General features: G+C 38.8%; 1 protein-coding gene across 3 annotated transcripts in view; it reads right to left on the minus strand.

Moving 5' to 3' along the window:
* Positions 1-12,185, minus strand: part of DGKG (diacylglycerol kinase gamma) — a 165,049-nt gene that overhangs the window by 81,946 nt on the left and 70,918 nt on the right. For all 3 annotated transcript variants that reach the window (XM_070753132.1, XM_070753133.1, XM_070753131.1), the window contains 2 exons: positions 4,805-4,854; positions 2,946-3,020 (listed from right to left, as the gene is read on the minus strand). In XM_070753132.1, coding sequence (XP_070609233.1) covers positions 2,946-3,020; positions 4,805-4,854 — 125 coding nt within the window. The remainder of the gene's footprint in view (positions 1-2,945; positions 3,021-4,804; positions 4,855-12,185) is intronic.

Genomic DNA, 12,185 nt, shown 5'->3' on the forward strand with positions numbered 1-12,185 from the left:
AAAATTCTCCCCTCTCTACCAGCGCTCTCTTCAAGAGCTGATCTTGCCCCAAAGGCCACAGAAACACCAAAAATCATGCAAGTTGAACAGAGCCCCCATTGGGTTGCTCGCACCAGTGTGACATCACTACCGGAAGTCCAGCCACCTGATTTTTCCAAAGATGCAAACTTTAGTGAAGAGCTTCATGATATGATTCCCCTGGGCCATTCTGTTTTATGTATGGTTTATATGAGATGTATGATTGCTTTTTATATTAAGGGTTTTTAAATTGTTTTAATCAATTGGATTTGTACTGTTTTATTGTTGTGAGCCTCTCCGAGTTTTCAGAGAGGGGCAGCATACAAATTAATCAATTAATCAATTAATCAATTAATCAATTAATCAATTAATCAATTAATCAATTAATCAATTAATTCAATAATTAATTAAATGTTTTACTTTTATCTGAAAAACCCTTGCTACTATGTCATGTCTATGGTCTATGTCTATTGTTCATGTTTCAAGATCTGTACAATTTCTGGCCATTTCAGATTGCAGGTAAATGTAAATTTGCCAATTTATGAATGGTGTGCAACTGCCTTTAAAATCACTTTTTATGGTGTTTTAGTTTTTTGTTTTATAATGTTTTAGATTTTTGTTTTATAATGTTTTAGTTTTTTGTTTCATAATGTTTTAGCTTTTTGTTTTATGTTTTAGCTTTTTGTTTTATAATGTTTTAGTTTTTTGTTTTATAATGTTTTAGTTTTTTGTTTTATAATGTTTTAGGTTTTTTAAAATAATGTTTTAGTTTTTTCTTTTATAATGTTTTAGTTTTTTGTTTCATAATGTTTTAGGTTTTTGTTTCATAATGTTTTAGTTTTTTGTTTCATAATGTTTTAGGTTTTTCTTTTATAATGTTTTAGTTTTTTCTTTTATAATGTTTTTAGTTTTGGAAAATTTTTCAACTTCTTTTATCCCTTTTTTTATCTATTTATATTGTATTTTTATTATTGTTTTAAGTTGCCCTGAGTCCTTCAGGATTGGGTGGCATAGAAGTCGAATAAATAAATAAATAAATAAATAAATAAATAATGAACATATCCAGACATCTGAAATGCTGCACATACGTAATCGCATCTTGAATTCGCTCATGCAGAAAGCGGGGTCCTCCGGTGAAAAAATACTGCAACACAACCACCTTGCCAAGCTGTGATAAATGGCTGTCAGTTCTTGTCATGGCATCCTTCAGTTGCATATACTTCTCACTTCTCAGGGTTTTTTTTTTTTTGTTTCTATGAATCCAATTGAGTCTTTTAACACTCAATTTTTGCAAACATGTCAACCAGAATCTACATAAGATTATATATAAATAGTATGTAGATATTTTTCTAGATTTTTTAAAGTGTTTGTCGGAACAATCCTGACTGGCCATGGAGAAGTTTTATTACACCATTTTTCATTTGCCACACAAAAAATGCCAGTATTCTGCATTGGGGAATTACCCAGGGAAAATGAAAAAGAATCTCAATGGAAATTGGACAGGGCCTATGTTGCTAAACATGTTTCTAGGAGGAAGGTATAACTTTTTGTATATGGTAATCTTAATTAGTAGTACATAAAACGTATCAGGAAAGACTTAATGAACTCAATCTGAATAGTCTGGAGGACAGAAGGAAAAGGGGGGACATGATCGAAACATTTAAATATGTCAAAGGATTAAATAAGGTTCAGGAGGGAAGTGTTTTTAATAGGAAAGTGAACACAAGAACAAGGGGACACAATCTGAAGTTAGTTGGGGGAAAGATCAAAAGCAACGTGAGAAAATATTATTTTACTGAAAGAGTAGTAGATCCTTGGAACAAACTTCCAGCAGACGTGGTTGGTAAATCCAAAGTAACTGAATTTAAACATGCCTGGGATAAACATATATCCATTGTAAGATAAAATACAGGAAATAGTATAAGGGCAGACTAGATGGACCATGAGGTCTTTTTCTGCCGTCAGACTTCTATGTTTCTATGTTTCTAGTGATCCATTGCTGTATTTACTTTGCTGAAAAGGAAAATAAAAGAGGTAGTTTATTGAATATTGTGTATTATTGTGTCATGTCAGATTCTGAGGAGGATGAGCCAGGCCCCTCTGGATACCCTGGGCCAAGGATATTTAGGCCGAGTTTGGCACCTTTCCCAGACTTACATAGAAACATAGAAACATAGAAGACTGACGGCAGAAAAAGACCTCATGATCCATCTAGTCTGCCCTTATACTATTTTCTGTGTTTTATCTTAGGATGGATATATGTTTATCCCAGGCATGTTTAAATTCAGTGACTGTGGATTTATCTACCACGTCTGCTGGAAGTTTGTTCCAAGGATCTACTACTCTTTCAGTGAAATAATATTTTCTCATGTTGCTTTTGATCTTTCCCCCAACTAACCTTAGATTGTACCCCCTTGTTCTTGTGTTCACTTTCCTATTAAAAACACTTCCCTCCTGGACCTTATTTAACCCTTTAACATATTTAAATGTTTCGATCATGTCCCCCCTTTTCCTTCTGTCCTCCAGACTATACAGATTGAGTTCATGAAGTCTTTCCTGATACGTTTTATGCTTAAGACCTTCCACCATTCTTGTAGCCCGTCTTTGGATATGTTCAATTTTGTCAATATCTTTTTGTAGGTGAGGTCTCCAGAACTGAACACAGTATTCCAAACTTAGTTCATGCTTTGTTTCAGAGAGAGAAATAACTCCCTTTTCCTTGCCATTTAAATCTGCTTTTCACTGTGTGTGCTTTTATCAATAAAGAGTGTGATTTTTACCAAGAAATAAGAGACTTTTGAGTCGAAGGGTTAGCTCCGAGGCCTGTGCACAGAAGATTACTTAGCCCTCAGAGGACAAAATGATGCTCAAAAGCAGAACAAAGCACTTTAAAGAAAAATCCAATTCTACATGGAAAAATAACTTACTGGCCTTAATTCCGTGGAGTCCCATTCCAGATATTCTGCTACATGTACCATTTGATTGATAATGCGATCCAGCTCCTGAATTTAGAAACAAGAGGGACAAAGGTAAATGTTTTATCAATAATATGAGTGATATACTACATGGATATTGCAATTATTTATTCATTCATTCATTCATTCATTCATTCAATTTTTATGCCACCCTTCTCCTTAGTCTCAGGGCGGCTTACAACATGTTAGCAATAGCACTTTTTAACAGAGCCAGCATATTGCCCCCACAATCCGGGTCCTCATTATATATATATATATATATATATATATATATATATATATATATATATATATATATATATATGTCATATGTTTTTTTGCTGAATTTGAAAATTAAGGGAGACTAGTATAGATCTATTTCGGCCTTATTTTGGCCTCATCAGCTAGCCATACCCACTGGGACTTGAACCTGCAACCTTTGTCTTGTAAGGCAGAGAATGATCCTCAAAACCCGAACTCAGAACAATTTACCATACATATACCCGTGAAAATCTACGAAAACAAATATATATATTTGTATATATATCAGCATGCAAGAAAAAAATAGGTAAATATCTTTAGGAAGGTGAGCCACCCCTTTAACACAATTATGTCAGATTACTTTTTCCCCCTTTTTAAGAATAAACACTCTAAAGAGCTTTCAGTAGGGTAATATTACACAGCACAGCTACACCTATATCATTGCCTTCCATTTAAGTTTTCCACAAGGTAACTGAATTACACTACATCAAGACAATTTTGGAAAATTTAAAGACCCAGTCCCAAACTGATGCTGCTATTAACCACCTAAATTTACCAGAGCCTGCCAACTTTGAAAAAGACCTGTACAGTATAATCTCCTTTATGAAGAATCCCTCAATTTGGAAGGCTCTTGTTTCCATGCTGTAGCTAACTTGAAGACTAGAAATGTGTTTCCAGAGACAGCTAGATTTCATTGACGTATCTCTTGACCTAAATACTTTGTAGTGGCATCACAGTAGAAAAGCCCCAAGGCATTTGATGAAAAGCGTAACTTCTTATACAATGATACCTTGTATTACAAACTTAATGGGTTCGGGAACAAGGTTCATAAGGTGAAAAGTTTGCAAGATGAAACAATGTTTCCCATAGGAATCAATGGAAAAGCGATTAATGCGTGCAAGCCCAAAATTCACCCCTTTTGCCAGCCGAAGCACCAGTTTTTGTGCTACTGGGATTCCCCTGAGGCTCCCCTCCATGGGAAACTCCACCTCCAGACTTCTGTGTTTTTGCGATGCTGCAGGGGAATCCCAGCAGGGGAATCCCAGCATTGCAAAAACGAGCGCTTCGCTGGCAACGGAAGTCCGGAGGTGGGGTTTCCCAGTGAAGGGAGAATCAGTGAAATTGCAGCATTGCAAAAACACCGAAGTCCTCTGGACCTCTGTGTTTTTGCAATGCTGCGATTCCACTGAGGCTCCCCTCGCTGGGAAACCCCACCTCCGGACTTCCGTTGCCACTGAAGCGCCCATTTTTGCGCTGCTGGGATCCCCTGCTGGGATTCCCCTGCAGCATCACAAAAACACGGAAGTCCAGAGGTGGGGTTTCCCATGGAGGGGAGCCTCAGGGGAATCCCAGCAGCGCAAAAACGGGCACTTTGCTGGCAACAGAAGTCCGGAGGCAGGGCATCCCAGTGGCGGTGGTGGGTTTGTAAGGTGAAAATAATTTGTAAGAAGAGGCAAAAAAATCTTAAACGCCCCGGGTTTGTATCTCAAAAAGTTTGTATGATGAGGCGTTTGTAAGACGAGGTATCACTGTACTTTTAAAGAAAAAGACTAGTTTGAAAAAGAGCTTACCGAGCTGTCCAGCAAGCCATTGCCATCTGTATCATAGAGGCGAAACATAACTGCAAGAAAACACAAATGTACAAAGATATGTAATAAGTGTATGTGCCCATACAGGGCTAGTGAGTCAGGTTTTACATTCTACCACTGCCTCAACTTCAAGGTTTGAGCTGACCACAGTGAGGACTTCCGTTAACACTTTGTATTTGATAATCAAAGTTAAATGCATAACCATAAAAAAAGAGAAGGAATTCAAAAGAGGGTAAGTAAACATTAGCTGAGCTCCGAAAAAGAGGAAGTGGTGAGAAGGAAACCCAAGATTACCCCACTGTGATTTCATTTGGTAAAACAAGAGCAGAGGGAAACTTTGACAGGCTTCCAAAATTCTATTACTGGAGAAAGTCCTTGACTTATAGCTATTTGTTTAGTAACTGTTTGAAATTACATGGATGATAGTTACAACCAGTTCTCAGAATTCTGGCTGGCCCAGCAGTTTTGCAGTCAGTAATCATAATCTGGGCATTTGGCAAACATCTTGCACTTATTTATTTTATTTTATTTATTTATGGCACTGGACCAGAATATCTCCGAGACCTCCTGCTGCCGCATGAATCCCAGCGACCGATTAGGTCCCACAGAGTGGGCCTTCTCCGGGTCCTGTCAACTAAACAATGTCGGTTGGCGGGCCCCAGGGGAAGAGCCTTCTCTGTGGCGGCCCCGGCCCTCTGGAACCAACTCCCCCTGGAGATTAGAACTGCCCCTACCCTCCTTGCCTTTCTTAAGCTCCTTAAGACCCACCTTTGTCGTCAGGCATGGGGGAACTGAGACATCTCCCCTGGGCATATACAATTTATGAATGGTATGTTTGTATGTATGTGTGTTTAGAAAATGGGGTCTTTTAAATATTTTTAAACAGTAATTTAGATTTGTTGTAAATTGTTTTCACTTTGTTGTGAGCCGCCCCAAGTCTGCGGAGAGGGGCGGCATACAAATCTAAATAAAAAATAAAAAATAAATTTGGCAAACATCTTGCACTTATGACCAGTTACAGAAATCCCATGACCAAGTGATTGCCTTTTGGGACCTTCCCTGCTGCAGCTTTCCTAGAAGATCAATGAGAAAGTCAACAAACAAGGTCACAAGTCTCCTTGCTGAGTTACCCTCGTACCCTTCTCCAATCCCTCTGCACTCACACTGGGCCAGCCACTTGTACACCTTCCTCAAGCTTTTCTGCAATTGTTGCAGTCTCATGTGCCCACCCTGTTAACATAGATAGCTAGACATTTTTCCGTATTCTTCCTAGTGAATTAGTGATTGAAAAATATTAATTTCTGCTTCAATTATTTTTGGGTCCCAACTCTATGTGATCCTGAAAATTCTAGCCAGTCAATTTTTAAGGATACTTTTTCTGGTCACAAGTCCCAACTTTTAGTTTCAAGATAAAAAATATTTTCTATTTAGTGAAAAGTAAGGGGGTTAGGACCAGTGGTGGGTTATTCCCAGTTTGGCCCAAGTTGGTGAACTGGTAGGGGCGGCGGTGGGAAACTCTGCCCATCGCCTGGGATGCCTCTACACATGTACAGAAGCATTGCACGCACACATACGAACTGGTAGCAACAGGCTTTAGAAACCACTACTGGTTTGGACCCTAACTCTGCCAGAGCATGCATCTGCCCCATGTTATGGCAATTAATGTAAAACTAGATTATTAAATTACTACTTAACAAATCTTCCCAGCAATAGCTGGCACTCTGGAATACTTTGGAGGCAATTTGGCTTTATATAGCTATATTTCTACTTTCTGACTGACCAGAGTTAGGAAATTAGTTTTTTGCAATTGTAGTATATGCAGTAATTGGCAGCCAAAACGTTTACTGCCACACTGCGGGTTTGGCTTATTTTGTGGGTGTGGCTTAATGATCATGTGACTGGGTAGGAGTATCCTGCCGGCCATGTGATCAGGTGGGAGTGGCTTGAATGATCATCATCGTTCAAGTGAACTGTTAAGTCCTCGATTTACAACCTTACCAGTGTCGCTCGCTGGGGTGACAATTTGCTTCGCATTTCCCGGGCTCTCCTTCCTGGGTGACCCTCCCACCTCAGGCTGGGTAGCTAGGTGAATGGGTGCTGCCAGAAACATAAATGCTGCCAGCGCCGCTTCCACCCACGCCTTCTCCTTGCATCTCAGGCGGGAGGGGAGAGGGAAGCTCGTCCAAGGCCAGGAAGGAGGAAAGAGGAAAAAAGCAAGGAGCACAGATGCAGCAGCAGCAGCAGGGGGAAAAAAGGAGAGCTGAGTCGAGACCAGTAATCCAGGAAGTGACAGCCGCCAATCAGCTGGAGCTGCATATGCATCTTCATTTCTGCTGGTGGAACTGCGTTCCATCCTGTCCTGCCTGCTGCCCACCCCTAATATATGCACATCTATATTCCTTAAGAATCAGTATGAATTGTATTCAGTAAATCAGAATTGTCTCCAGCCCCTCTTTTATGGCAGTTGGCAATCTGGTAATGATTCCTGAAAATTGGAGACCTGTTTTTTTTCATTTTCAATTAAAAATAAACCAGACCAGTTTTCCCCAATATGGTGTGGTTCCAGTATATAGGGCTTGAAGTACTATATGCAGCATTGAAGATGCTTAACGTATGATTTAATATATAGTTATGTAAACAGAATACCCAAATCAGTAGATAAAAAAATACCAGTGAATTTATGGCAGAGTCCATGTCATCTTAAGGCCAATGCATTTCCACAAAGAAGCAGATGGCATATTTGAAGTACAGCCAGCTGATTGGATATTATGTCATCCAATTCGACTCAAATTGAGGAATGTGTCTTATGCTGCATAGACTATAATTTTAATCTTTGAGTGTTGTTTCCCAAATTGTAGAATAAGTCTTTGTGGCAAATTTATTGTCATCAATATTCTCTATATATGGTATTTAATTCTTTATAATTACGCACAGTTTATTCTTAAAATATGTAACTGATCTTTTAGAAGAAACTATCTTTAGAATCACTTTTTACATTGGCTTCAGTCAAATCCTTCAAGATTAAGGATTTTTATTTGTTTGGGGGGGGGTTGTACATGTTATTACATTTAAATAATATATTCTTAATCTTTAATGGAAAACTTTAACAAATAACACTAGAGGGCAGCCTTTTACAATTTTCAGGAATGTTAACGAAAGTACAGTGTTCCCTTGACTTTCGCAGGGGATACGTTCCAAGACCGCCCGCGAAAGTCAAATTTCCGCAAAGTAGAGATGCTCCCTTCCTTCCTTCCTTCCTCCCCCTACCTCCTCCATTCCTGGTTTTACTTACCCCCACATCCCGCAGGGGCAACGGGGCGGCAAGCTGGGGGCTTTGTTGTACTCTCTGCGGCAGCGGCAGGCGGCAGCAAGGTTCGGCTTCAAGTGGAGCGTACCAATGCTCCAAGAATTAAAGGAGAGGGATCGGGAGGCTGGGGCAGAAGCGGAGCTTTTATTTAAAGAAGCAGGACAGCTGGGGTGGTGGAGAGTTAAAACGCACAGTATTGTACATCGGGCGGCCCCAGAAAATTCTTGGTATGCAAAAAAAACATGGAGTATTTTTTTAATAATATTTTTTGAAAAACCGTGGTATAGACTTTTTGCGAATGTCGGACCCGCAAAAGTCAAGGGAACATTATGTACAGTTTATATTTTGCAAAGAGTAACATGTACATAACAAATTTCATTTTATTTATTTTATTTTACAGCTATTTTTCTCCTTTCTCTGCTACATATCTGACAATTCAGTTCATAAAATCAATGATATGTAACAATGGAACCAAAAAGGCCAATAGAGATGAATAACTTTGTCCAGTGTAAAAAGGAAAAAACATTTGTTCAACATCACTTCAAACAGGAAAAGCAATATCATTGCTTATTGCCACAACCAGATACACAGGTACACTGGTCCACAAACTAGGAATGTTTGATCAAATTTAAAGGGCATTTCCAACATCACATTTTGATTCCGTGCTGGAATATCTGAAGAAATTCTACTGAACAATTCAATTTGAAACGTTACACCAAGATAGATCATAGATGATTCTGGGTGTTGAGTTCAGATACTGAAGAGGCAGGAGACTGGCAGTGAAACTTCAGCTCTTTATTGGTTATAGTGAGCAAACATCAGCCCCTGCCAACCTTTGAAAGGGGTTTAAAATAGGGAGCCCTTTTAGGAAAGAGCCAATCAGAATTTTCCTGTTCCATTTCCTGGTCGGAGTGGAATGAAAACTTCCCAGCTTCTCAGGACATAACACTGGGAGAATAATATTGGGGTTTTTTTCAGTGATATATCATAATTAATCTGTTCTCTGTTGTATTAATAGGCTTATAAACTAGCAGTTTTAAATGGCAAATGACTCAGAGTTTAGCACAAAGGAAGGAGATGAAAAAAAGGTTATAAATGGGCAACCTCTTCTGCGTGGTGCATAGCTTCTCTATTACGTCCACCTAAGACTGCCAACTTCATTTGTATCTGGAAAGTCCCTTCTTCAATAAAAGGATTCATACAACACCATGCACACACACACACACACACACACAGACACATACCTATATGCATATGCATACAACTGCCCACTAGTAGCTGTTCTGCTGGGCTCTCTGGTATGAGCCTCCCGAAAATTCAAGGGTACAAATTTCAGACACACACACATTTGAAAATTCAAAACAATGCTCTTTATCAGAAAATTCAAAAGAAACAAAGCACCCTTTTTGTATTGCAAAGAGCACTCGTCCCAAAACAACCTTGTAGGCTGTACAATTCTCTTAATGAGTCCTTAAGTACTTAGCTAGCAGCTGTGAAGAAACGTCACAGCCCTCCTTCTTCCAACGAAGTGAGACACATACACTTTGCTCTGCTTTGGTTTCAAAGGCGTGAAAAATCAACAAAGTCCGGAAACAGCAAGGCATGGTCCTGAAGAACAACAATCAGATAATCTTCCCCAATGGCCAAGCCAACACGCTGCTATTTGTATCAGCAGCTCTAATTACTAGAGCCCCACCCAAACACAGGTGGCCTCTTTTATCTCCTGTAATATGTCCTCAATTGGTCTCTTTTACACATAACTCTGCACCTGCATGGGTCCAAGACTTCCGCATCCGAATCGACCGATGATAATGGAGATTGGCTGCCTCGGCTGTGTGCCAAGCCCCCCTCTTCCAAGTCACCCCCACCTTCTTCTTCGTCCGAGGAAAACTGCACTACCTGCCTCTGTCGGCAATAAAACAGGCCTATGACATGTTGATTTTTCCCCTGCATTCACCTACACATTCCTTGGGGCAGGAGCTGCTGGCTAGAGCCAACCACAACAAGTAGCCAAACTCCAAAATAAGGCTGGTAGTCAGGTGAGGAGAAAAAGAAAGAAAATACAGTGAAAGAGGAAAACAAAACTGAGAGGTATACTAATATGTGGGAAAAGGGTAAGTGTAAATAAGAGAAGAGCAGATCTGTTTAGACTTTGTAAAAAGGGTTAAAATTCATCAGGTGAGCTGCCCTTCCAAATCATGGTCTAGGTTTATTTTTTAAGGGGTTAATTTAAAAGGTCTTCAGCAATACTTGTGGGAACATAATGGCTCACAAGATTAGGACTCTGGGATGATGATCGGGAGGCTCACATTTGAGGCCTAGTTGTTGCTGCAAGATGGGTGAACTACAAGAAAAAGACGAATCTGACTTTTACGATGCCTGGGGGAAATGGTACAACTGTTTGAAGCAAAAAAAAAAAATTAAGCAAAATTAAAGAAAACTCAAAACCAAGCAGCCCTTCCACATATGGGAACTGCAAAACAGGCATATTACACCACCTATTGATAGAATACCAAACAATCTACATTACCTTTGCAGCTGTATACATAGATATTCTACGGAAGATAATGAATATAGTTTGACATACACAAAAGTCAAACAATATAGCCCAACAATCCGCAAACCAGATAAAGTGGCCAAATGGCAGATGGTCAAATACACAAAGTCAACAGAATGGTTGACAAGTAGGGTTTTTAAAAAATGCAATGAATTAGTCTAAACACACAAAAAAGGGTAATCATCAACTAAATAAGAATAAAGCATTGTAAATATACTTAGTTAATATAAATTATACATAGAAGGGAAAATGGTAAAGGGATGAAATGTATGCTTATGATATGCAATCTATGCTTGTTAATTAATTGTTACTTGTTTAATTTTAAATATTTAATAAAGATTATTTTTTTAAAAAGAAAGAAAAGAGCTCCCAACTGGGCTTCCCCTGGGCAATGGTGATGACATCATTGAATCCTTTTAATCTGGAAGCACTTCAGCACTCCCGACACAACTGTAGTAGGAGCAATGGCTGTAGCTATTTGAACCCATACATTCTACTATTCCACTCCTCAACAAAGAGCTACTCATTTGAGAAAAAACTCATACCTTTTAAAATAAGTAAGCCCTAACTGAGGAATTGAAATTACATCACTGAACTGGCATTTCATCAGAGCTGATGACTGGCACATGAATTCCTCACCTGCGAAACTGAAAGTTGGCAGCTGACATACATGCTCTGAGAATGCTACAAGACACAGCTTTTAAAGTACATGTAGTGTTACCTTTTAACTTCTTTCCTTTCTATTAAAATATCAGCTAGAGAAGAAAACAGTGACTTCCCCATCCTCTTACCACATAATAAATAGGCTACTTTAAACACTTTTTGATTAATTATAGTAGAAGCCGCTTATCAGGAAGGACACAGGGAACATTTCAGATTAATAAATAATAAATTAAAATAGTACCTATGCCACATTTAATTTTTTTTTGTGGTGGCCTATGAGCTGTTATTTTAGAAAACCAGGAGGAATAGATGTGATTGCAGGAGAAGGAACTGCTGAACACTTGAGATTTCATACTTGAAAACATTTGAAAATTGCTCACAAATGTTTTGCTCCCTGAAAATTCCCCTCCAAGGAAAAATCATAGAAATATGAGCTATATTTCAGTCTTACATCAATGAATATTAAGCAAATGATGTTTAATCAAAATTGAGTCCATATTTGATGTGGACCATAATTCTTTCGAGCTCTGATCAATGGCCATATTGGAGCTGATGATATAATCTAATAATGCACATAGGGATCCATAGGTTCTTATTCCTGTTTAACTGCAAACGAATGAATGAACAATTTATTGTCTTCATTAATTTTTTTTTTCTGTAAAAAAATGGTGAAAGGATTAACTAGTAACATCACTTTTGTCCAGGGGAGTCCCAATTGGGGGCTCCTTTCATGTCCTCATTAATGAATCCACCAAATTGGTACCTATTTATCTACTCACATTTGCAAGCTTTTGAACTGTCAAGTTGGGAGGAGTTGCAGCTTCATTCACGATTCA

The sequence above is a fragment of the Erythrolamprus reginae genome, chromosome 5 (assembly GCF_031021105.1).
Source record: "Erythrolamprus reginae isolate rEryReg1 chromosome 5, rEryReg1.hap1, whole genome shotgun sequence".
Classification (NCBI taxonomy): domain Eukaryota; kingdom Metazoa; phylum Chordata; class Lepidosauria; order Squamata; family Dipsadidae; genus Erythrolamprus; species Erythrolamprus reginae.